The sequence below is a fragment of the Panulirus ornatus genome, chromosome 28 (assembly GCF_036320965.1).
Source record: "Panulirus ornatus isolate Po-2019 chromosome 28, ASM3632096v1, whole genome shotgun sequence".
Classification (NCBI taxonomy): Eukaryota; Metazoa; Arthropoda; class Malacostraca; order Decapoda; family Palinuridae; genus Panulirus; species Panulirus ornatus.
In genome coordinates this window covers 14,132,057-14,158,190 of record NC_092251.1, presented here as the reverse complement: position 1 = coordinate 14,158,190, position 26,134 = coordinate 14,132,057, and the positions used below count along the sequence as shown (strand labels likewise).

At 43.4% G+C, this 26,134-nt stretch overlaps 1 protein-coding gene across 1 annotated transcript in view; it reads right to left on the bottom strand.

Annotated features, from left to right (window-relative positions):
* Positions 1–3,944: 3,944 nt before the first annotated feature.
* The window catches only part of LOC139757859 (paired box protein Pax-9-like), a 315,137-nt gene continuing 292,947 nt past the window's right edge, over positions 3,945–26,134 (bottom strand). Inside the window, exons 2-4 of the mRNA XM_071678762.1 lie at positions 8,341–8,521; positions 7,955–8,152; positions 3,945–6,618 (exon numbers count right to left, since the gene is read on the bottom strand). Of these exons, the coding sequence (XP_071534863.1) occupies positions 5,970–6,618; positions 7,955–8,152; positions 8,341–8,521 (1,028 nt within the window). The 3' untranslated portion in view covers positions 3,945–5,969. The remainder of the gene's footprint in view (positions 6,619–7,954; positions 8,153–8,340; positions 8,522–26,134) is intronic.

The following is a 26,134-nucleotide window of genomic DNA, read 5'->3' as shown; positions in this document are numbered from 1 at the left end:
AGAGTGGAGTGAGCTGAAGTGTGTCAAATGAGATCATCAGCGTAAGAGAGAATGGGGTTAAGAGATGAGAAAAGATCATTTATGGAGAGAAGAAAAGAGAGAAGGTGAAAGGACGGTACCCTGAGGGACATCATTGTTGATAAGGATGAGGAAATACCACCATCAGCGCCTACTGCAGTATCAGTAACATCAGTCAGGTGGGGCTTTAAAGGCTTTGTATCGCCTCCCCGTCTGTTCTGTTGTCCTCCTGTATCGGGATGTGATGGAACTCTGATTTCTTCGATCATCTGTTTTCTATTCTTCCACATCCAGTTCACTGGGATTTTTGTTTCTATTTTCAGTCTTTATATTGTATCCTTTATAGTTTTTAAGCTGTAGTAGGGTAAAGGGGAAGAGTGGTATGGGAATATCTTGGGAGTAAAGTCAGGGGTTAATGATAGGACGAGAGTAAGGGAAGGATTAGCACTACTCCTGAAACAGGAGTGGTGGGAGTATGTGACAGAGTGTAAGAAAGTAAAATCTAGGTTGATATGGGTAAAACTGGAAGTGGATAGAGAGAGATGGGTGATTATTGGTGCATATGCACCTGACCATGAGAAGAAAGATCATGAGAAGCAAGTGTTCTCGGAGCTGAGTGAGTGTGTTAGTAGTTTTGATGCATGAGACCGGGTTATAGTGATGGGTGATTTGAATGAAAAGGTGAGTAATGTGGCAGTTGAGGGAATAACTGGAGTACATGGGGTGTTCAGTGATGTAAATGGAAATGGTGAAGAGCTTGTAGATCTATGTGCTGAAAAAGGACTGGTGATTGGGAATACCTGGTTTAAAAAGAGAGATATACATACCTATACGTATGTAACTAGGAGAGATGGCTAAAGAGTGCTATTGGATTACGTGTTAATTGATAGGCGCACGAAAGAGAGACTTTTGGATGTTAATGTACTGAGAGGTGCAACTGGAGGGATGTCTGATCATTATTTTGTGGAGGCGAAAGTGAAGATTTGTAGAGGTTTTCAGGAAAGAAGAGAGAATGTTGGAGTGAAGAGAGTGGTGAGAGTAAGTGAGCTGGGGAAAGAGAATTGTGTGAGGAAATATCAGGAGAGACTGAGTACAGAATGGAAAAAGATGAGAACAAAGGACGTAAGGGGAGTGGTGGAGGAATGGGATGCATTTAGGGAAGCAGTGATAGCTTGTGCAAAAGATGCTTGTGGCATGAGAAGCGTGGAAGGTGGGGAGATCAGAAAGGGTGGTGAGTGGTGGGATAAAGAAGTAAGATTATTAGTGAAAGAGAAGAGAGAGGCATTTGGACGATTTTTGCAGGGAAATAATGCAAATGACTAGGAGATGTATAAGAGAAAGAGGAAGGAGGTAAAGAGAAAGGTGCAAGAGGTGAAAAAGAGGGCTAATGAGAGCTGGGGTGAGAGAGTGTCATTAAATTTTAGGGAGAACTAAAAAGATGTTCTGGAAGGAGGTAAATTAAGTGCGTAAGACAAGGGAACAAATGGGAACTTCATTGAAGGGGGTGAATGGGGAGGCGATAACAAGTTGTGGTGATGTAAAAAGGAGATGCAGTGAGTATTTTGAAAGTTTGTTGGATGTGTTTGATGGCAGAGTGGCAGATATAGGGTGTTTTAGTTGAGGTGTTGTGCAAAGTGAGAGGGTTAGGGAGAATGATTTGGTAAAGAGAGAAGAGGTAGTAAAAGCTTTACAGAAGATGAAAGCCGGCAAGGCAGCGGGTTTGGATGGTATTGAGGTGGAATTTATTAAAAAAGGGGGTGACTGTATTGTTGACTTATTGGTAAGATTATCAAACGTATGTATGACTCATGGTGAGGTGCCTGAGGATTGGCGGAATGCTTGCGTAGTGCCATTGTACAAAGGCAAAGGGGATAAAAGAGAGTGCTCAAATTACAGAGGTATAAGTTTGTTGAGAATTCCTGGGAAATTATATGGGAGGGTATTGATTGAGAGGGTGAAGGCAAGTACAGAGCATCAGATTGGGGAAGAGCAGTGTGGTTGCAGAAGTGGTAGAGGATGTGTGGATCAGGTGTTTGCTTTGAAGAATGTATGTGAGAAATACTTAGAAAAGCAAATGGATTTGTATGTAGCATTTATGGATCTGGAGAAGGCATATTATAGAGTTGATAGAGATGCTCTTTGGAAGGTATTAACATTTTATGGTGTGGGAGGCAAGTTGTTAGAAGCAGTGAAAAGTTTTTATCGAGGATGTAAGGCATATGTACGTGTAGGAAGAGAGGAAAGTAATTGGTCCTCAGTGAATGTAGGTTTGCGGCAGGGGTGTGTGATGTCTCCATAGTTATTTAATTTGTTTATGGATGGGGTTGTTAGGGAGGTGAATGCAAGAGTTTTGGAAAGAGGGGTAAGTATGCAGTCTGTTGTGGATGAGAGAGCTTGGGAAGTGAGTCAGTTGTTGTTCGCTGATGATACAGCGCTGGTGGCTGATTCATGTGAGAAACTGCAGAAGCTGGTGACTGAGATTGGTAAAGTGTGTGAAAGAAGAAAGCTGAGAGCAAATGTGAAAAAGAGCAAGGTTATTAGATATAGTAGGGTTGGGGGACAAGTGTATTGGGAGGTAAGTTTGAACGGAGAAAAACTGGAGGAAGTGAAGTGTTTTAGATATCTGGGAGTGGATTTGGCAGCGAATGGAACCATGGAAGCGAAAGTGAATTTTAGGGTGGGGGAGGGGGCGAAAGTTCTGGGAGCGCTGAAAAATGTGTAGAAGTCGAGACCGTTATCTTGGAAAGCAAAAATGGGTATGTTTGAAGGAATAGTAGTTTCAAAAATGTTATATGGTTGCGAGGCGTAGGCTATAGATAGAGTTGTGCGCAGGAGGTTGGATGTGCTGGAAATGAGATGTTCGGGGACAATATGTGGTGTGAGGTGGTTTGATCGAGTAAGTAATGAAAGGGTAAGAGAGATATGTGGTAATAAAAAGAGTGTGGTTGAGAGAGCAGAAGAGGGTGTTTTGAAATGGTTTGGTCAAATGGAGAGAATGAGTGAGGAAATATTGACCAAGAGGATATATGTGTCAGAGGTGGAGGGAACGAGAAGTGGTCATTTCCCATCAGGCTCACACAGCCAGCAGATAGTACTTTACCGAACATATCTGTACAACGCGGAGGCATATTTCATAGTAAATTTGGAATAGCTTAAAGACTTTCATGAAAATTTATGGACCAATTTCTGTTTAATCTTCATGAATAATGACTTGCTAAACACCCTCCTGTTGATATTGACTTGTGGGCTAATAGAATACCACCAAGGGCTATTGGGTCAAACGACCCATCAATACATATATCAAAATAGAAAGTCTTGCTTTACATTGTAGATCCAAATCTGTATCTCTCAAGGTTATGATGCAGACTTGGGTGAACACGTTTGCCTTCCTCCGTCTTGCTCTTCTCTTTTATTTGCCATATTTTTCTTGGTCTCAATGCAGTACTGAGGATAACTGAGGATTAAGGAGAATTATTGATTTCAGCTGATGTTAGGCAATTTGTTTGTCGTATCAGACTTCCCTCCTCTACTATCAACAGTCATTAGTTAATAGACAATACAACCTGTCAAATGCTATTGATATCGAGAGCCATGAGAAGAGTTTCATCAGAAACCCTGAGAGAGAGAAACAGAGGTGAGCCGCATAGGATAGAAGATCTCCCGTATGCTCATCACTGCGGGAGTCATATTGGTGCTCTGAGAATAAGAAATGTGATTTAAAGTGATTGACAAGTGAGACTTGAAGAGAGTTTCAAAGGCTCTCGAAGCAGTAGAAGTGAAAGCAAGGGGGCGATAACTGGAAGGATGATTTAACACATGAAGGCTTTGGTTCTGTAGATATGGAGGACCCCCATTCCTCCAAGATCCTAAAGGACCTGAGAGTTCTGTGCTTCTGTGAAGGACATCAACACAAGGGAAGCGTAAGTGTTACCAGGTTTATTGCATATTGCCTTACAGTATTCAGCTAATGTTATAAACATAGTTAAAGTACATGCCTACATCTGTCATCGCTACTGCACAGACAGATCTCTCATACTTGGCCATATGTACCATTAATCATAGTTGGCTACATCTCTCATCAGTGATATATGGCCACATGTTTCTAACGACCATCAGTGCATGAAAGTCAGATGTCTCCAGTGAATCCTGGCCACTTGGGTCACCAGTATATAAGGCCACAGCAGTCATCACTTGCGGAGATATAAAACACAGAAACGGGTCATGATGTGTATAAGGCACAGTGAAGTATTTACATAACACTAACAATAACATTACATTCACAGTGATGAAAATTACCATAGACGTGTGTGTGTGTGTGTGTGTGTGTGTGTGTCCTGCCAACAGCCAACGTATCAACAACAACAACAACAATAAAATCAGTTTATGTTGATAGCCACGTGACTTGAACATGGCTGATAGTGGCAGTTGTAGTACTCCTCCCACCTGCAGGACCAGTGATGGCTGGGGTAGTACACCTCCCACCTGCAGGACCAGTGATGGCTGGGGTAGTGCTCCTCCCACCTGCAGGACCAGTGATGGCAGGGGTAGTGCTCCTCCCACCTGCAGGACCAGTGATGGCAGGGGTAGTACACCTCCCACCTGCAGTACCAGTGATGGCCGGGGTAGTACCACTCCCACCTACAAGACCTGTGGTGGCAGGGGTAGTACTCCTCCCACCTACAAGACCAGTGGTGGTAAGGGTAGTACTCCTCCCACCTGCAGGACCCGTGGTGGCAGTTGTAGTACTCCTCCCACCTGCAGGACCAGTGGTGGCAGTTGTAGTACTCCTCCCACCTGCAGGACCAGTGGTGGCAGTTGTAGTACTCCTCCCACCTGCAGGAGGGTACAGGCAGTTCTGTGTCATGAAGGGTAGTGGAAACAGCACTTCGCTCGTCTGGTCTCGTTCTGAATCTTTGAACTGTTATATCATTGATTGGGCCATGACCTTGCACGGCTGAGGTCATCACCTGCTGGTTAACCCGATGGTATGATCTGTGGGATAGATAAGTAGATGGGCCGCCAGTGATGGTTTGGGCCAAGCCTGATTCTGGGGACAGTCTCCATCATCATGTGTGGCGTGTGTGAATCTATAGTTACACAATACTCAAGATTTACCCTCAGAAAGCAAAGATCATTGTTAACAAATCTATCTTCCTAATAAGAGGATTTGCTTTTTTGATATGACAGTAATTTCAGAACAAGAAATGAATGATTAAGTGCCAGTATCTGTATAAAGATAGACCAGAAGAGTCCATCATTTCATTTAATGTTACATAACCTTACGTCTCGCGGGGACATTTCAGTGGTTCAGGTCAGTTGTTGTGTGAGAGGAGCAACAGGGCTGTAGGTCACAGGTGAACGTACATATATGATACAGTCATGTATAAAATAGAACTGCATAAAAAAACTCCAATTTTCTAATGGAAGGAAACCGTAACACAAATAACACACATCTCATATTATCAATTAGGTCTGCATGAAAATACAGGGGGAGGTAGGTTACTGGATTCATTCTTGGCAAATGAAAGTTGAAGATCCTGTGGCGGGCACTGCTGACACTCACGTCCTCAGCTGGCCACACTTCAAGGCACTGCTCAGTGCATGACAGTCTGGGCCACAGGGAACACATGTGTCATAACCAGAGTTCTGATTTCCTGCCATAGTTTGGCGTCACACGGAGCAAACACGAACCCATCTGGGCTGGGAGGGCGCGTTCCGCCCGCCCTGCACAAGCCGCACACTTCACTGTTTGGTTCAAGTGGTCGGCGCTGTGCATCTTGGCGGACGGCAGTATCCCGTTTATTTCAACCTGAAGTTGCTTTTGTAATAAATACTATAATGGTGTGGGTAGTGAGGGGGCGTGGAGGATGGTGCAGGGCTAATCTGAGATGAGTGGGAGACAGGACGTGGGCGGCGGTGGTGATGCAGGCGCGGGGTGACGTGGGCGTGGGTTAGAGGGTTGCCGTTTGTGGTGTGAGGCCTGAGCCGCCCATCATGGAGCTCAGGGGGTTACCGAAACTGTTTTGCAACCCGTTGGTCAAGCCGTTCGTCAGGCCGCCGGAGAGGCCATTGGAGAGGCCGTTGGAGAGAGGGTTGGCGAGCGGTCCGGAGAAGCCATTAGCGAGCGAGGAGGAGAGGTGGTTGGGCAGGCCGTTGTGGGAGAGGGAGTTGCTCTGTGGGCCGCAGGATTGCAGGTACATGTAGTAGTTGTAGTTGTTGGCGTCCTGCATGTGGTGGTGGCGCGGGAGGCCGGCCATGTTGACGTGACCCAACAGATCCGAGACTGTGTGGGATGAGGGCCAGTGGGGCCGCATACCGCCCATGGCACACGTCGATCCGGACACGGGCGGCGACGGGGTGCTGGGAGTCTTACCTCCCGGGCCGGAGGGCACACTGGTTGGCGGAGCCACTGGCGGCGCCGCTTGCGTTACCTGCTGCATGGCCGCTGGCGGAGCCATGGACGAGTAGGCTGCTGCTGCGGCGGTATAAGCCGCGGCCGCCGGGTAGAGGGTGTTGTAGAGTGAGGACGCTGGGTGCTTGACCTCATAATGACTCTGGCCTCCCAGGTGGTGTAGCGAACCGATCTTGTTCCGTAGGATCCTGAAAACAAACACACACACACACCGTCATTTGCTGCACTTATATAATGACATTGATGGAATATACAGAAATTTACAGTTTAAGTGCATAAATAATCTGATCAATCATTATTCCAGACTACAGGTGTTGGAGCGGCCTACCATCAGCGAGTCCGGCCGGCCGCTGCGTGTAAGGAAATCATACAAGATCAGGAACAGTATTAGCCACACCCTCACTGGTGTGTAGTGTTAGCATTATGTTGGTTATACTGCATTGTTACCGTCCACACCTACACTCTCCTCCATAGCAACATCAACTCCCAATATTCCTCCTCAACCACATCAACTCCCAACACTCCTCCCCCCAGCCACATCAACTCCTCACATGCTTCCCTTACACCCTACATACCTACCTTACACTTTCCTCTCCAGCCACATCAACTCCTCACATTCCTATCTTTTACTCTCCTCCTCAGCCACATCAACCACATACCCTCTCCTCTCCAGCCGCATAAACTCCCCCAAATTGCTGCGCAGCACTCTCCTCCCCCGCTATATCAGTGCCCTACATGCCTGCTCGACATCATTCTTCCCAACGACATTAGCTCCCACATGTCTGCCCTACACTCTCCTCCCCAGCTACATCAACTCCCCACATACCTACCCTACACTCTCCACAGCCGCATCAACTCCCCACATGCCTGCCCTGACCTGACCCGCAGAGCCCTTGCAATAGGTAGAGGACGCATCTCACCTTGATTAACGTTTGTAACGCTAGGAACACGTTTCCCCTGGTTCCTTGCAGGAGGTAAAGGAAAAGTGTCCCCTGGTTCTCTGCACTAGTTAGAGGGCACGTATCCCCTGGTTCCCTGCAGGAGGTAGAGAACATGTTTCGCCTGGTTCCTTGCAGGAGGTAGAAAACATGCCCCATGGTTCCCTGCAGGAGGTAGAGAACATGTGTCCCCTGGTTTTCTGCAGGAGGTAGAGGACACTTGTCCGCTGGTTCCCTGCAGGAGGTAGAGGACACGTGTCCTCTGGTTCCCTGCAGGAGGTAGAGGACACGTGTCCCCTGGTTCCCTGCAGGAGATAGAGGACACGTGTCCTCTGGTTCCCTGCGGGAGGTAGAGGACACGCTTCCAGTATCTCCTCCAGTGAAAGTAGGAGACGGCTCTTGTGTTCTTTATACTTGGAGACAGAGGACACGTCCCGTGATCTCCTCTTACCAGGACACCTGGGACACTGCCCATACTTTGGCTACCTGTACACACTGACAGCTACCCCTCCACAAACCCTTACTAGGATGATGGGCCTCCTACCTGGAGGCATGGCGTATCTACCCTCCCCCGGGGGCTCCCTACCTGGAGATTGAGGACACACTGGGAACATTGTACTTGTCGCAGACACCATCCTTCAGGAGCCGCTCACGTATCTCCCATGCGAAGATGCCGGGGTCCTTCTGTTTGAGGTCCTTGATATAACTGACCACCTTGGGCGTGGTGACCCGCGGCTTGGACCCACCGATGGCCCCTGGCAGGATAGAACCCGTCTCGTTGTACCTGTACGAAATATAGAGAGGGCCTCATTGACTCTTCTGGCTCGTCGTCGGTATAATTCATTCACATGTTACGATCAGTAGGCTATTGATGTATGCAAGATTTCTTAATGGTCACAAGTAGATAACCCTTGACCCAAGGCTGCTGGCCTTAAGCCCACGATCACCTTTGGCCACGCCCTAGGGACCCACCTGGCTAAGATCTTGGACACACAGCCATGGGACACTCGTAACTGGCGAGAAATGTCGCAGGGGCGTATCCCCAGTTGCGCCAGCTCGATGATACGCATGCGTATGTGGTTGGGGAGCGGGCGACCGTTGACGAACACTCCACCCAGCTGGTTGACCTCACCGTATTGCTGGATCTGGGGGTCTGTGGGCGAAAAGGAACACGTTAGGGTGGATGAACCTTGACTGGGCTTTGGGCAAAATGTTAAATACTCGATAAATCGACTAACGTGTCTCACCAGAACAGTGAAACTCTAGAAAAGGTTCCTCAACTTCCACCTACCTGGACCAGAATGGGGAGCAAGAGCTCTTATCCCAAACTTCTTATTGCACAGGGTTACTGTATTACAGGAGGTTACTGTATAGCAAGAGGTTACTGTATGACAGGAAGTTACTGTATGAGGATAGGTTACTGTATGACAGGAGGATACTATATGGCAGGAGGTTACTATATGGCAGGAGGTTATTATATGAAAATAGGTTACTGTATTGCGAAAGGGTACTGTATTACGGGAAGTTACTGTACTACAGAAAGTTACTGTACTACATAAGGTTACTGAACCACGGTAAGTTTCTGTACTACAGTAGGTTACTGCACTACAGAAGGTTACTGTTCTACAGTAGATTACAGTACTACAGTAAGTTACCCTATAAAGGTTTGATTAGTTTCATGGTCCGGGAGCATGACAACCTTCACACTGGAGACTGTCGCTCATGAGCGTTTGAGAGTCATCGAAGTACGTCATTGAAACCACAACCTGACTGAATCATAAGCAGTAGAGCAGATGCTACAGAACAGAGCCTGTAACTACATAAACATTTGTGTAACCCAGTCTATCAAGACCTCTCATTTCATAATTCAGATTCACATGTACTGTACTAAGATACCAGGATATATTGGCAGATTTGTGTTTCAAACAATGTCTTACACGGCGTTTACTTGTAAGAGTTTACAATTATATGTAAATAAAGAAGGTGGCGGAGTTTGTAAACTTGTACGGTGTTACTGGTAATTGGAGTTCAGCAGCAAGACCTAGGGCATTGTGAAGAGAGGGTGTGTGAAATTTTGCAGTGGGGTAGGATCATGTGCACCTTTAACTTCACACACAGAGGGATGGAGAGGTGGCTCAACAAAAGAAGTCTAAAAGCAGAGAAACTTCGCTATGCACTGTGAAGGTGACATAGGCCACACACCAGCCAGCCAGTAATTGTAAAGCGCAAGAGAAGAAGGAATCAAGACAGAAGGATTGAGAAGGAGGAATAAAGAAACTGAAAAGAATCTTGAAGACAAGGGAGAAGACAATTCTAAAGTCTTCCATTAGTTCATCAGGAGTCACTTGTCTGGTAAAGAGCGGCTGCTAAAGCTGAGGGGTTCAGAGAAAAGAGTTGTAGAAGAAAATATAAGGATGTGTGAGGAACTGAATGACAAGCACAAAAATGTTTCCACACTGGAAGACACCATAGCCCCAACACACACCAGTGAGATACAGTGGGGTAGAGGTCTTGGAAAGGACTGAAATGTTTAGAAAAGTTACGAACAAAATATTAGAGGGACTTGACCCATATGTTGTTCAAAGTCCTGATGATATTTCTCCATATATGCCGATGATGTGTGCAGAGCAACTTAACACATCACTGAGAGGATGTACTGAACAAGAGTCAGGTCTCACTGACGAGTGTGGTGTGTACAACAAACTGCAGAATTAGTTTGATATATATGGTTGATGAAATTCACTGCCACTAAATATAATTGATGAGGGTTGAGCGGATGAAAGAAGATCTCAGTATGAATTTCATCTAGCAGGAAATGAGCTGGGTCTTGAGAGTTGATATCGTCCCTAACCTGTTGTTAGAGTCCTACCTTAGGAGAAGAGTACAGGTGCCAAACTAACTGTCCGCTGGCCAGTATCAGAATCACATTTAAGTACATTGATAAGAAAATGAATAGAAAGCTGTTCAGAACCTACATAAAGCCAAAACTAGAATACACTTCTCATGTTTGGTCGTCGCACATAAAGTATCATAATGAACCAATGGAAATGATCCATAGGAAGCCAACAATGATGGTACTATAGTTAAGAGAAGTGAGTTACAGGTGAGGGTTAGTCTTGAGACTGTCCACCGCAGGAGAGAAAAGAGTGAAGAGTGACCTGATCAAAACCTATAATTTTTTTTCAACCAGTTTGATGACGTAGACAAAAATTGTTTTCTTTTCGAAAAATTCAAAGGTGGAAAACCAGAGACCATAACAAAGATACCAAGAAGTGATTTTGAAATATAAATAGCGGATGAAGCAATAAACTTCGTGATAAGATTGTGACTAAGGACAGTGTATGAAATTTAAAAGTTCAAGAGATGGGACCCCACGAAGCAAAACTCCCTCCACGTGCAGTACAAATACGTATTCGCATACACACATACACACACACACACACACACACACACACACACACACACACACACACACACACACACACACACATGTACACAGACAGACATAAGGAAGAAAGGGGAAAAAGAAGAAATGTTTATCGAAAGGCTACTGGAAGTTAAAGAATTGCCAGACTCAATTTCGGTGATGAAAGAAAGGAGATTTAGTTTTCACAGTCAAGTCGTAAAGGGACAACCATTCATGGTTACGTCTGAGTTGGAGTCAACTGGCTGGGACGAATTGAGCATTTATCAAATGTGACGGATCAAAGGAAGAGAGAGAGAAAAACGAGGAATACGGTCTGGTAACCTACACTGGGAAATGGAGTTCAGTACCAAGGAAACGGGATTTATTGGTGAGAAGTTCTGTGAATTCACGGCGGAGCAAGAACTTGAGCACAGAGGGAATAGTAAGAAAGAGGAAAGAATGGTTTGATAAACGATAAGAAAAAAAAAACTGAGGAGCTTCGAGATGTTCAGTGGCGAAGATATAGACGGAATTCCGGCCAGCCAACTTTTGTAAGGTATAAGAGTGCAAGGAATGAATTACGAAGATATGAAAGGTAAAACGAAGAAACTTTGAGGAATATTGTGGACAAGGCAGAAGATCTGCAGTTCTTCCATAAATGCATCACGAGTCATTTGTTAGATAAAGAACCACTAATCCGATAAAGGGATTCAGGGGAAAGTGTTGTTAACGATGATGTGAGGATGTATGATGATCTGAATTAGTTCAAAAGTGTTTTCATATTGGAAAACACTATAACCCCAACACTAGTGAGATTGGATAAGGAGAAGGTTTTAGAAAACATCGAGATACCTAGAAAAGACAGTAACAGTATACTTAAAAGTCTTGACCCATAGAAGGCTCATGGTTCTGTTGAAATACCACCATATGTGCTGACACTGTGTGCAGATACACTAGATAAACTTCCTGAAATACGTTCAAGATGTCGCTGGAGAGAGGCAAAGTGCCAAGGGAATGGAAAAGGGCAAACGTCGTACCTGTCTGTAAGAGAGGAGACGGGAATAGGTCGCACTGACGAGTGTGGTCTGTGAGGTTCTAGAAAAGATAATCAGAAAGCATTTGAGCGACTGTCTACAAAAAGATATTATCATATGAGAAACATCACGGTTTTGGGGAAAGGAGGTCATAAGTAGCAAATAACAAACTTCTGATAGCTTTACGAGAGAGTGAGCTATGTAATATATATATATATATATATATATATATATATATATATATATATATATATATATATATATATATATATATATATATATATATATATATTTTATTTTATATATATATATATATATATATATATATATATATATATATATATATATATATATATATATATATATATATATATATATATCCCTGGGGAGAGGGGAGAAAGATTACTTCCCACATATTCCCTGCGTGTCGTAGAAGGCGACTAAAAGGGAAAGGGAGCGGGGGACTGGAAATCCTCCCCTCTCATTTTTTTTTTCTCCAAAAGAAAGAACAGAGAAGGGGGTCAGGTGAGGATATTCCCTCAAAGGCCCAGTCCTCCGTTCTTAACGCTACCTCGCTAATGCGGGAACTGGCGAACAGTATGAAAAAAAAATTATATATATATATATATATATATATATATATATATATATATATATATATATATATATATATATATATATATATATGATTGGTGTACATGGGGTGTTGTGTTATAAATAGAAATGGTGAAGAGCTTGTGGATTTGTGTGCTGAAAAAAGGACTGGTGATTGGAAATACCTGGTTAGAAAAGAGAGATATACATATGTATACGTATGTGAGTAGAAGAGATGGCCAGAGAGCGTTACTGGATTACGTGTTAATTGATAGGCGTGTAAAAGAGACTTTTAGATGTTAATGTACTGAATGAGGCAGCTGGAGGGATGTCGAACGACTATCTTGTGGAGGCGACAGTGAAAATTTGTAGAGGTTTTCAGAAAAGAAGAGAGAATGTTGGGAGAAGAGAGTGGTGAGAGTAAGTGAGCTTGGAAAGAAGACTTGTGTGAGGAAGTACCAGGAGAGATTGAGTGCAGAATGGCAAAAGGTGAGAGCAAATGACGTAAGGGAAGTGGGGAAGGAATGAAATGTATTTAAGGAAGCAGTGATGGCTTGTGCAAAAGGTGCATGTGGCATGAGAAAGGTAGGAGGTTGGCAGATTAGAAAGGGTAGTGAGTGGTGGAATGAAGAAGTAAGGTTATTAGTAAAAGAGAAGAGAGAGGCGTTCGGACGATTTTTGTAGGGAAGTAGCGTAATTGAATGGGAAATGTACATAAGAAAGCGGCAGGAGTTCAAAAGAAAGGGGCAAGAGGTGAAAAAGAGGACAAATAAGGTTTGGGGTGATAGAGTATCATTGAATTCTAGGGAAAATAAAAAGATGTTTTGGAAGGAGGTAGATAAAGTGCGTAAGATAACAGAACAAATGGGAACATCGGCGAAGGGGGCAAATGGGGAGTTAATAAGAGTTGTGAGAAGTGAGAAGGGGATGAGTGAGTATTTTGAAGGTGTGTTGAGTGTGTCTGATGATCGAGTGGCAGATATAATGTGTTTTCGTCGGGATGGTGTGCGAAGTGAGAGGGTCAGGGAGAATACTTTGATAAACTGAGAAGAGGTAGTGAAAGCTTTGCGGAAGATGAAAGCCGGCAAAGCGGCGGGTTTGGATGGTATTGCAGTGCGATTTATTAAAAAAGAGGGTGACTGTGTTTGATTGGGTGGTAAGGATATTGAATGTATGTATGGCTCATGGTGAAGTGCCTGAGGATTGGCGGAATGCATGCATAGTGCAACTGTACAAAAGCAAAGGAGATACAGGTGAGAGTTCAAATTACAGAGGCATAAGTTTGTTGAGTGTTCCTGGAAGGGTATTGATTGAGAGAGTAAAGTCATACTCAGAGCATCAGATTGGGGAAGGGCAGTGTGGTTTCAGAAGTGGTAGAGGATGTATGGATCTGGTGTTTGCTTTGAAGAATGCATGTGAGAAATACTTAGGGAAACAGATGGATTTTTTTTGTAGAACTTATGTATCTGGAGAAGACATAAGATAGGGTTGATTGAGATGCTTTGTGGAGGGTTTGAAGAGTATATGGTGTGGGAGATAAGTTGCTGGGATAAGTGAAAAGAGAGGAAAGTGGTTGGTTCCCAGTGAATGTCGGTTGTTTGATTTGTTTATGGATGGGGTTGTTAGGGAGGTGAATGCAAGAATTTTGGAAAGAGGGGCAAGTATGCAATCTGTTCTGCATGAGAGGGCTTCGGATGTGAGTCATTTGTTATTCGCTGATGATAGAGAAGTTGGTGACTGAGTTTGGTAATGTGTGTGAAATAAGAAAGTTGAAAGTAAACGTGAATAAGAGCAAGGTTATTACGTTCATTAGGATTGAGTTAACTGGGAGGTAGGTTTGAGTGGAGAAAAACCGGAGGAAGTGAAGTGTTTTAGATATCTGGGAGTGGGCTTAGCAGTGGATAGAACCATGGAAGCGGAAGTGGTTCACAGGGTGGGGGAGGGGGCAATGGTTCTGGGAGCGTTTAAAAATGTGTGGAAGGGTAGAACGTTATCTCGGAGAGTAATAATGGGTATGTTGAAGGAATAGTGGTTCCAACAATGTTATATGATTACGATGCATGGGCGGAGCAGGATGTATGTGTTAGAAATGAAATGTTTGAGGACAACGTGTGGTGTGAGATGGTTTAATCGAGTAGGTAATGAAAGGTTAAGAGAGATGTGTGATAATAAAAGAGTGTGGAGTGAGAGCAGAAGAGGGTGTGTTGAAATGGTTTGGACACATGGAGACAATGGGTGAGAAAAGAGTGACAAAGAGAACATATGTGCCACAGGTAAACCATGGAAAGTTTTGTGGGGCCTGGATGTGGAAAGGGAGCTGTGGTTTCGGTGCATTATACATGACAGCTAGAGACTGAGTGTGAACGAATGTGGCCTTTGTTGTCTTTTTCTAGCGCTAGTTCGCTTGGGTGTGGGAGGGGGGGGGAATGCTATTTTATGTGTGGCGAGGTGGCGACGTGTATTGCTATAAGAAAGTTGCGTTTCTTCTCTCTTGAAATGAGAAAGGCCTCCTCCATCTCAGTCTTCTCTACTTCAATATGTTTCCTCAAAATAGTATTCTGAAATTCATCAGATGGTCGACCAGATATTAACAACAACCGTTGCAGCAGGACAGACCTTTGAAGCTCTTGTTCATCGAGGCATTTCTTCAGGAATTCAAAACGTAACGTCAATTCATTAGACTTGATTAACGTTTTTGAGTAATCAGTAACAAAGGGGGAAAGACCAGACGAGCTTGTAGGAAGTAGTAGAGGAGCCATGTGGCATCATATGTTGCAAGAGGTCACAGTGGTGCGCGTGATCTAGTATATGCTAATGACCACGAGGAAACGAAACACAATAACTTCCTAGGTCCACATTATAACATTCTTTGACAGGCATGATGCTAGACCCGAACACCACCATCCAGTAACGTTTGTTTACCAATGATGTTTTTTCTTTTTGATCAACCGACTGTTCTACGTCTCTTATCTCATTCTTTTATCTCCCATTACGATGTGATGATCACATGAAAGTGCACTTGGGAACTTTTCGCGTTTCATTTTCCTTACGGTTGTCAGCAGACACTAGACTTAGCGCACCATATATATATATATATATATATATATATAAATATGCGTGTGTGTGCGTGTGTGTGTATGTAGGTCTCTGCGGAGTAGAGGTTTGCGTTGCTGAACGTGACGCATTCACGGGTCGTACTGCTAAGAATTAATTTGATTATTTATCTGAAGTTGCTAAAAAAAGACACTCAAGATCAGTGTGTCTCTACTGGCTCACAGCCGTCTTAATTGTACTTATGAAGCGGAAGCCAGGGTCTCAGTGAAGAACCCGGACGAGGGTACCGTCGCCGGGGTGGCCGGGTCAACACACATGGTGCCGCTACCCACAGTGGCCAACCCATCGCATCTAAAACATCAGATTACTTATGCTTCTTAATGTCATTTCATTCATCACCATAATAACAGAAATATCTATTTCAGACTGAAATTGTAATAAGTTTGAGAGCATTGTGTTTGAAAGGCTCAAACCTGAGAACATGACACATTGTGGTGGGCGGGAGGGTAAGTGATGGATGCGGTGGTCGTCCCCGGTAGCTGGCAAAGGTCGGCTTTGGGTGAGGGCGGTCGCCCTAGACATATTGAGTTATTTGAGGGTTTATCTAGGCTGCTTCCCCTTTGACACTTCTTCATTACTTCCTCAAATGTTTAGCCTCAACAACAGGAAGGGCTCGGCTCGCTGAACCAAATAAGACCATAAGGGAGAAAATTGTGATTTTCAACTTGGTTACTACGGGGCAAGACGGTCACAATTAAGATATGTCGACTAAAGAGGTAACTAAAGAGTGTACCAGTGTGGAGAGCAAATAATGTATGATATTTTTTCTCTACTGTTCATTTTGTGTAGAAGAAAGCTTTGTAAAGGGGTGGCTTCGGTAATCATGCAAATAGAGAACAGCATCCAGCGCTGGACCTTACCACATACCCTAATACACGTCCCTCCCTGCCTAAAGCCTCTACACCACATAGACGCCGGCCGCGCCACCTGTACAAAGCTGACACACTGTACTTAAAGGTTCAAATGTGCTCATACTTCTGGAAAATAAAGAACAAGTAAACTTTTAAAAGAATATATAGTTCAACTTCTGATGAACGCAATTTATATATATATATATATATATATATATATATATATATATATATATACGGAGCATCAGATTGGGGAAGAGCAGAGTGGTTTCAGAAGTGGTAGAGGATGTGTGGATCAGGTGTTTGCTTTGAAGAATGTATGTGAGAAATGCTTAGAAAAGCAAATGGATTTGTATGTAGCATTTATGGATCTGGAGAAGGCATATGATAGAGCTGATAGAGATGCTCTGTGGAAGGTATTAAGAATATACGGTGCGGAGGTAAGTTGTTAGAAGCAGTGAAAAGTTTTTATCAAGGATGTAAGGCATGTATACGCGTAGGAAGAGAGGAAAGTGATTAGTTCACAGTGAATGTTGGTTTGCGGCAGGGGTGCGTGATGTCTCCATGGTTGTTCAATTTGTTTATGGATGGGGTTGTTAGGGAGCTGAATGCAAGAGTTTTGGAAAAAGGTGCAAGTATGCAGTCCGTTGTGGATGAGGCTTGGGAAGTGAGTCAGTTGTTGTTCGCTGATGATACAGCGCTGGTGGCTGATTCGGGTTAGAAACTGCAGAAGTTGGTGACTGAGTTTGGTAAAGTGTGTGAAAGAAGAAAGCCGAGAGCTAATGCGAATAAGAGCAATGTAATTAGATTCAGTAGAGCTGAGGGACAAGTAACTTGGAAGGTATGTTTAAATGGGGAAAAACGGTAAGAAGTGAAGTGTTTTAGATGCCATTTTACATGTGGAGGGGAGGCAGCAAGAATGGATGAAGGCAGCATGTATGAATATGTACATGTGTATATGTGTATATGTCTGTGCATGTATATGTATGTATACGTTGATATGTATAGGTATGTATATGTGCGTGTGGGGGGTTTATGTATATACATGTGTATGTGGGTGGGTTGGGCTATTTTTCGTCTGCTTCCTTGCACTACCTCGCTAACGTGGGAGACAACAACAAAGTACATTAAGAAATATAAATGTAGATTATAAATATATATACATATATATCATACAAATCTTCAATAGCCAGGATCGAACCCGGGACCCCTGCACAACAGTCGGGTGCGCTGCCGCTAGGGTGATCGTCCCTGGCTGTTGGAGGTTTGTATATTCTATAAAATTGCGCGTCCATATGCACTTTGTTCGTATATATGTATATATACATATATATATATATATACATATATATATATATATATATATATATATATATATATATATATATATATATATATATATATATATATATATATATATATATATATATATATATTTCATACGATTCGCCATTTCCCGCATTTGCGAGGTAGCGTTAAGAACAGAGGACTGGGCCTTAGAGGGAAAATCCTCACCTGGCCCCCTTCTCTGTTCCTTCTTTTGGAAAACTAAAAAAAAAACGAGAGGGGAGGATTTCCAGCCACCCGCTCCCTCCCCTTTTAGTCGCCTTCTACGACACGCAGGGAATACGTGGGAAGTATTCTTTCTCCCCTATCCCCAGGGATAATATACATATAGGGTGGGGGAGGGGGCGAAAATTCTGGGAGCCTTGAAGAATGTGTGGAAGTCGAGAACATTATCTCGGAAAGCAAAAATGGGTATGTTTGAAGGAATAGTGGTTCCAACAATGTTGTATGGTTGCGAGACGTGGGCTATGGATAGAGTTGTGCGCAGGAGGATGGATGTGCTGGAAATGAGATGTTTGAGGACAATATGTGGTGTGAGGTGGTTTGATCGAGTAAGTAACGTAAGGGTAAGAGAGATGTGTGGAAATAAAAAGAGCTTGGTTGAGAGAGCAGAAGAGGGTGTTTTGAAATGGTTCGGGCACATGGAGAGAATGAGTGAGGAAAGATTGACCAAGAGAATATATGTGTCGGAGGTGGAGGGAACGAGGAGAAGAGGGAGACCAAATTGGAGGTGGAAAGATGGAGTGAAAAAGATTTTGTGTGATCGGGGCCTGAACATGCAGGAGGGTGAAAGGAGGGCAAGGAATAGAGTGAACTGGATCGATGTGGTATACCGGGGTTGACGTGCTGTCAGTGGATTGAATCAAGGCATGTGAGGCGTCTGGGGTAAACCATGGAAAGCTGTGTAGGTATGTATATTTGCGTGTGTGGACGTATGTATATACATGTGTATGGGGGTGGGTTGGGCCATTTCTTTCGTCTGTGTCCTTGCGCTACCTCGCAAACGCGGGAGACAGCGGCAAAAAAAAAAAAAAAAAATATATATATATATATATATATATATATATATATATATATATATATATATATATATATATATATATATATATATATATTGGAAAGGATCACAAGTTTGTGCGTGATCAAGATATTTCTATGAGTCAACGGGGAAAATGAATACGATAAGTTCTCAAGTGCACTTTCGTGTGGTAATCACATCATCAGGGAGACACAGGAGAGAAATATAAGTCAGTTGATATATATCGAAGAGACGAAGTTAGGACGCCATTTGGTAAAATGTTTACCAAGAAACTCTATGCATAAAACTCAGTGTATAAAAGAAAGAGGCAGGAGGTCAAGAGAAAGGTGCAAGAGGTGAGAAAGAGGGCAAATGAGAGTTGTGGGGAGTGAGTTTCATTAGATTTTAGGGAGAGCAAAAAGATGTTTTGGAAGGAGGTATATAAAGTGCGTAAGACAAGTGAACAAATGGGAACATCAATGAAAGGGGCTAATGGGGAGGTGATAACAAGTAATGGTGACGTAAGAAGGAGGCGGAGTGAGTATTTTGAAGGTTTATTAAATGTGTTTGATGACAGAGTGGCAGATATAGGATGTTTTGGTCGAAGTGGTGTACAAAGTGAGAGGGTTAGTGAGAATGATTTGGTAAACAGAGAAGAGGTAGTAAAAGCTTTGCGGAAGATGAAAGCCGGCAAGGCAGCGGGTTTGCATGGTATTGCTGTGGAATTTATCAAAAAATGGAGGGAGTGCCTGTGTATGTATGACTCACGGTCAGTTGGCTGAGGATTGGTCGAATACTTACATAATGCCATTGTACAAATAAAAAGGGGATAAAGATGAGTTCTCAAATTACAGTGGTAAAAGGGGAGGGAGCGGGGGGCTGGAAATCCTCCCCTCTCACTTTTTTTTTTTTAAATTTTCCAAAAGAGGGAACAGAGAAGGGGCCCAGGTGAGGATATTCCCTCAAGGGCCCAGTCCTCTGTTCTCAACGCTACCTCGCTAATGCGGGAAATGGCGAATAGTATGAAAGAAAGAAAAGCTTGATTAGCATTCCTGGGAAACTATATGGGAGGGTATTGTTCGAGAGGGTGAAGGCATGTACAGAGCATCAGATTGGGGAAGAGCAATGTGTTTTCAGAAGTGGTAGAGGATGTGTGGATCAGGTGTTTGCTTTGAAGAATGTATGTGAGAAATACTTCAGAAAGCAAATGGATTTGTATGTATCATGTATGGATCTGGAGAAGGCACATGATAGAGTTGATAGAGATGCTCTATGGAAGTTATTACGAATGTACGGTGTGGGAGGCAATTTGTTAGAAGCAGTGAAAAGTTTTTATCGAGGATGTAAGTCATGTGTACAAGTAGGAAGAGAGGAAAGTGATTGGTTCTCAGTGAATTTCGGTTTGCGGCAGGGGTGCGTGATACCTCCATGGTTGTTTAATTTGTTTATGAATGGGGTTGTTAGGGAAGTGAATGCAAGAGTTTTGGAGAGAGGAGCAAGTATGCAGTCTGTTGTGGATGAGAGAGCTTGGGAAGTGAGTCAGTTGTTGTTCGCTGATTATACAGCGCTGGTGGATGATTCGGGTGTGAAACTGCAAAAGCTGGTGACTGAGTTTGGTAAAGTGTGTGAAAGAAGAAAGCTGAGAGTAAATGTGAATGAGAACAAGGTTATTAGGCATAGTAGGGTTGAGGGACAAGTCAGTTGAGAGGTAAGTTTGAATGGAGAAAAACTGAAGGATGTGAAGTGTTTTAGATATCTGGGAGTTGATTTGGCAGCGGATGGAACCATGGAAGCGGAAGTGAATAATGGGGTGGGGGAGGGGGCTAAAGTTCTGGAAGCGTTGAAGAATGTGTGGATGTCGAGAACATTATCTCGGAAAGCAAAATGGATATGTTTGAAGGAATAGTGGTTCCAACAATGTTATATGGTTGCGAGGCGTGGGCAATAGATAAAGTTGTGCGGAGGAGGGTGGATGTGCTGGAAATGAGATGTTTGAGGACAATATGTGGTGTGAGGTGGTTTGATCGAGTAAGTAATGAAAGGGTAAGAGAGATGTGTGGTAATAAAAAGAGTATGACTGAGGGAGCAGAAGAGGGTGTTTTGAAATGGTTTGGTCACATGGAGAGAATGAGTGAGGAAAGATTGACAAAGAGGATATATATGTCAGAGGTGGGGGGAACGAGAAGTGGGAGACCAAATTGGAGGTGGAAGGATGGAGTGAAAAAGATTTTGAGTGATCGGTGCCTGAACATGCAGGAGGGTGAAAGGCGTGAAGGAATAGAGTGAATTGGAACGATGGGGTGTACCGGGGTCGACGAGCTGTCAATGGATTGAACCAGGGCTTATGAAGCGTCTTGGATAAACCATGGAAAGCTGTGTAGGTATGTATATTTGCGTGTGTGGACGTGTGTATGTACATGTGTATGGGGGGGGGGCCATTTCTTTCGTCTGTTTCCTTGCGCTACCTCGCAAACGCGGGAGACAGCGACAAAGTATAAAAAAAAAAAAAAAAAAAAAAATTATATATATATATATATATATATATATATATATATATATATATATATATATATATATATATATATATATATATATATATATATATATATATATATATATGCAATTGAGTGGGAGATGTATAAAAGAAAGAGACAGGAGGTCAAGAGAAAGGTGTAAGAGGTGAATAAAAGGGCTAAATGAGAGTTGGGGTGAGGAGTGATATGTAACCTTTCATATGGGAAATAAAAAGATGTTCTTGGAAGGAGGTAAACTAAGTGCGATATGAATAGGAGGAGGCAAATGGGAACTTCAGTGAAAGGTGCGCAAATGCGGATGGCATGCGAAACAAGTAGTACTGGCTGTGTGAGAAGGAGCTGGAGTGGTGTTTTGACGGATTTGTGATTGTAGTTTGAATGATAGAGTGGCAGTTATAGATCGTGTTGTGGTGCGAGGTGGTGTGTCATAGGTGGAGTAGGGTTAGGGAAAATGGTTTGGTAATACAGAGGAAGACAGGTAGTGGAAAGCTTTGCGGAAGATGATAAGCCGGCAAGACAGCAGGTGTTGAGTGGGTATGATCGCTCAGTGGAATTTTTAGAAAAGTGGGGCGTGACTTAGAAAATTGTTGACTGAGTTGTAAAGATTATTTAATGTATGTATGACTAAAGTTGGTGAGGATGACTGAGATTGCGGAATGCGTGAACATAGTGTGCCATATTGTAAACGAGCAAGTGGGATATGAGATGACGTGTTCAAAATTACAGGAGGTATAAGTTTGTTGAGTGTATTCCTGTGTTAAATTTATCATGTGAAGGTATTGATTGAGAGGTGAAGGCATGTATATGAGCATCAGATTGTGGGTTGAGCAGTTCGTGGTTTCATACAGTCGGTAAGAGGATGTGTGGAATCAGGCCTGTTTGCTTTGAAGGTAATGTATGTGAGATTATACTTAGAACAAGCAATCAGGATATTTGACCCTGTAGCAGGTTATGGATTGGAGAAGGCATAGATAAGAGTATGATTAGAGTATGACTGGTTGTGGAGGTAGATAAGAAATATATGTGTGGGAGGCAATGCTTGTATAGAAAGAGATGAACAGTTTGTTGATCGAGGATGGTGTGCTTGTGTACTCGATGTGAGGAAGAGACGGAACAGTGATTGGTTTTCAGTGAATTTTAGGTATGCGCGCTGGGCGTGCATCTCTACCCTCCCCGGAACCTCCTTGTGATGTCTCCACTGGTTGTTTTAATTTGTTTATGGATGCGGGATGGTAGGAGGTGACATGTTTTGGGGCCCAACGAGTTTTGGAAAGAGGGCACCTTCTCCCCCTAACCTTCTCATGAAGATACTACCATATTATTTCCCCGCTCCTCCTCCCCCCAAATTAAGTCTCTCTGTAACCACTCATATCTCCCTCCCCCCCCAATCCATAACTTTTCCTCAAAAAAATCCTTCACTCCCCATATATATATTATTTCTTCCTCTACTACCATATATATAAAAAAATAAAAATAGATAAGCCTTCCACCCCACACACGTCCAACCCCCAAGACCTCTACACATCTCTTCTAACAACATCCCACCCACACCTTGCAACACCACCAAACAAGCCCCCCCCCAATGGAGTAACCTCCCCCCATCCCCAAATCACCTTCAGGTCACCAATCAATCTGCCAAAAGGCCAGTTTACCTTTCCTACACATCTCCAAACAGTCCAAACCCTCTCCTACTTTTACGATACCATCTAACCCATCTCCTCTATCTCGCACTTCATATTCGCACCCTTTCATAATCCCAAGTACCCTCAATCCCAAGATACGCCCAAACCCCTCCCCGCCAACCTCCCCCACAACTCCCACATCACCCTCCTATCCTAACCCCCTTCCACCCTCCCACCAACACTGTCCATAACCCCACTTTCCCCCTATGACCCACACAGAAAACCCCCTTTCACCCCCTCTCCCACACCCCACGCACCCAAGTCCCCTACCATAAGTCCCAAACCCAACCCCACACACCCCCCCTTCACAGTACCAGCTTAAATAATTCCACGTATTGAAGCATCTGTTTGGGGATGCAGAAAGCTTGGAAGTGGAAGTCAGATTGTTGTGAGCTGAGCGATACAGCTGCTGGTGGCTGACTTCATGTGAGAAACTGCAGCATTCTTATATATATATCCAGTATATACATAATACCGCTCATCCTTCACTCAACCATTTATATATAATAAATACCTACACTTTATACTATACCTAACTATATACTACATATATATCCTATCATCTACACTCTAAGCGATATACTATATATATCTCTCGTTCTTTCTATTCAAACAATCTCATTCGCCAATTCGACCACCGTCAATAAGCGAGGTATGCGGCTTAGACTGTAAATCACGTGGACTGGGCTGTTTGAGGGAATACCCTCTCCTGGTCCCATTTCTCTGTTGATATCCTCGTCACTTGTTTGATGAAATCAGAAAAAAAACATGCAGAGCGGGGAGGATTTACCAGCCCCCTCAGCTCCCTCTCCCTGATTAGTCGCCTAACCTGATCTACCGACAGAGACTCCGTAAGGGAATACCAGCTCTAGGCGATCGAAGTATTCTTAATTCCCCCTTTCACCAGCGGACACACTTCAATATATTTAGGTATATTTACCCTATACTATTATATTTTAACTACCAGGTATTACCAATCACCTGTCCTTTTTCAGCCACATAAATCTACAAGCTCTTTTCACCATTTCCATTTATCAAACACTGAACAACCCCATGTATACAATTAATCTCAACAACTGACCACATTATCACCTTTGCTCATTCAAATCAACCCATCACTATAACCTCTCGAGTCCTGTTCCCGGATGACATTCAAAACACCACAAGAACAACCACATCATTTCACCCAGCTAGCTCCTCTATATTATCAACATGACACATCATGATATTTCTTGCGTCAATGCCCAGCGGTTGACATTCCCTCACTGCACCAATACTTTAAATTACACCACATCCTCTCCTACCTTACCCCATCAACCGATACCCTTTCAGTGTTTCACCCATAAGCCTATTCGAAGAATTACTTTCGTTACATTCTTTCCATACTCCACACATCCGTTTCAAGGAGTAATCTACTCCTTCCTAGATCTCTTGTACACATCACTAACACACTCTGACTTTTACTCCCAAGCATTCCCAACCACTCTTCCCCTTTACCCTTGAGCTTTCGTTCACTCAGAGCCAAAACATCCAGGTTTTCCCTTTTCCCCAAAACATACTACCTATTCCTCTCCTTTTTTTCCACACTCTTGGTTACATCCCTCGCCACATTTTAGACAGCACCAGTCTGAACCTCGAGGAGGGTTATGAGCACTCCCCGCGTGAACTCCTTCTTCTGTTTCTATTTTAGAAATGTTAATAAATACAGGAGATTATACATAAGTATACGTATATAAGGTATGGAGAGATGGCCAGAGAAGCGTTAATTGGTTACGTGTTAATTGACAGGCGCGCGAAGATGAGGACTTTGGATGTTATGTGCTGAGAGTGCAACTGGGGGGATGTCTGATAATTATCTTGTGGAGGCTAAGTGTGTAGAATTTGTATGGGTTTTCAGAATAGAAGAGTGAATGTTGGGGGTGAAGAGGGTTGTGAGTGTAAGTGAGCTTGGGAAGGAGACTTGTGTGAGAGATAGTGACCAGGAGAGGATGAGTCCTGAATGGAAAAAGGTGAGAACAATGAAGAAAGGGGGTGGGGAGGAATGGGAGGTATCTTAGGGAATCAAGGATGGATTGCGCAAAGGATGCTTTGTGGCATGAGAAGAGTGGGAGGTGGGTTGATTAGAAAGGTGGTAGTGAGTGGTGGGATGAAGAAGGAGATTATTAGTGTATAAAAAAAGGGGCCAGGAGGTCAAGAAAAAGTTGCAAGAGGGGGAAAAAAGGGGGGCAAATGAGGAGTTGGGGTGAGAGGGTTTCATTAAATTTTAGGGAGAAAAAAAGATGTTTGGAAGGAGGTAATTAAAATGGTAAGACAAGGGGAAACCAAATGGGAACTTAAATTGAAGGGGCAAATGGGGAGGTGAAACAAGTAATGGGAGTGGCAAGAGATGGAGTGAGTATTTTGAATTTTTTGTTGAAAGAGTGGCAGATATGGGGTGTTTTGGTCAAAGGTGGGGGCAAAGTGAGGGGGTTAGGGAAAATGAATTTGGTAAACAGAGAAGAGGTAGTAAAGCTTTGGGGAAAGATAAAAAGCCGAAAGGCAGCGGTTTTGGGTGGTATTGCAGTGGAATTTACAAAAAATGGAGGGAGTGCCAGTGTAGTTTTTACTCACGGCCCGTTGGCTGAGGATTGGCGAATACTTACATATGTAATTGAAACAAATAAAAGGGGATAAAGATGAGTCTCAAATACAGTGAAAAGGGGAGGAGCGGGGGCTGGAAACCTCCCTCTACTTTTTTTTTTAAATTTTCCAAAAGAGGAACAGAGAAGGCCCAATGGGAATTCCCTCAAGGGACCCAGCCTTGTTCTCAACGCTGACCTCGCTAATGCGGAAAGGCGAATATTCAAAAAGAAAGGAAAGCGTTATTAGCATTCCTGGGAAACTATTGGGAGGGTATTGTCGAGAGGGTGAAGGCATTACAGAGCATCAGTTTGGGGAAGAGCATGTTTTTTTCAGAAGTGGAAAAGGATGTGTGGATCAGGGTTTGCTTTGAAGAATTAGTGAGAAATACTTCAGAAAGCAAATGGATTTGTATGTATCATGTATGGATCTGGGGAAAGGGACATATAGAGTTTTATAGAGATGCTCTATGGAAGGGATTTAACGAATGTACGGTGTGGGATGGAAAATTTTTTTAGAAGCAGTGAAAAGTTTTTTCGAGGATGTAAGTCCCTTGGGAAAAAAGTA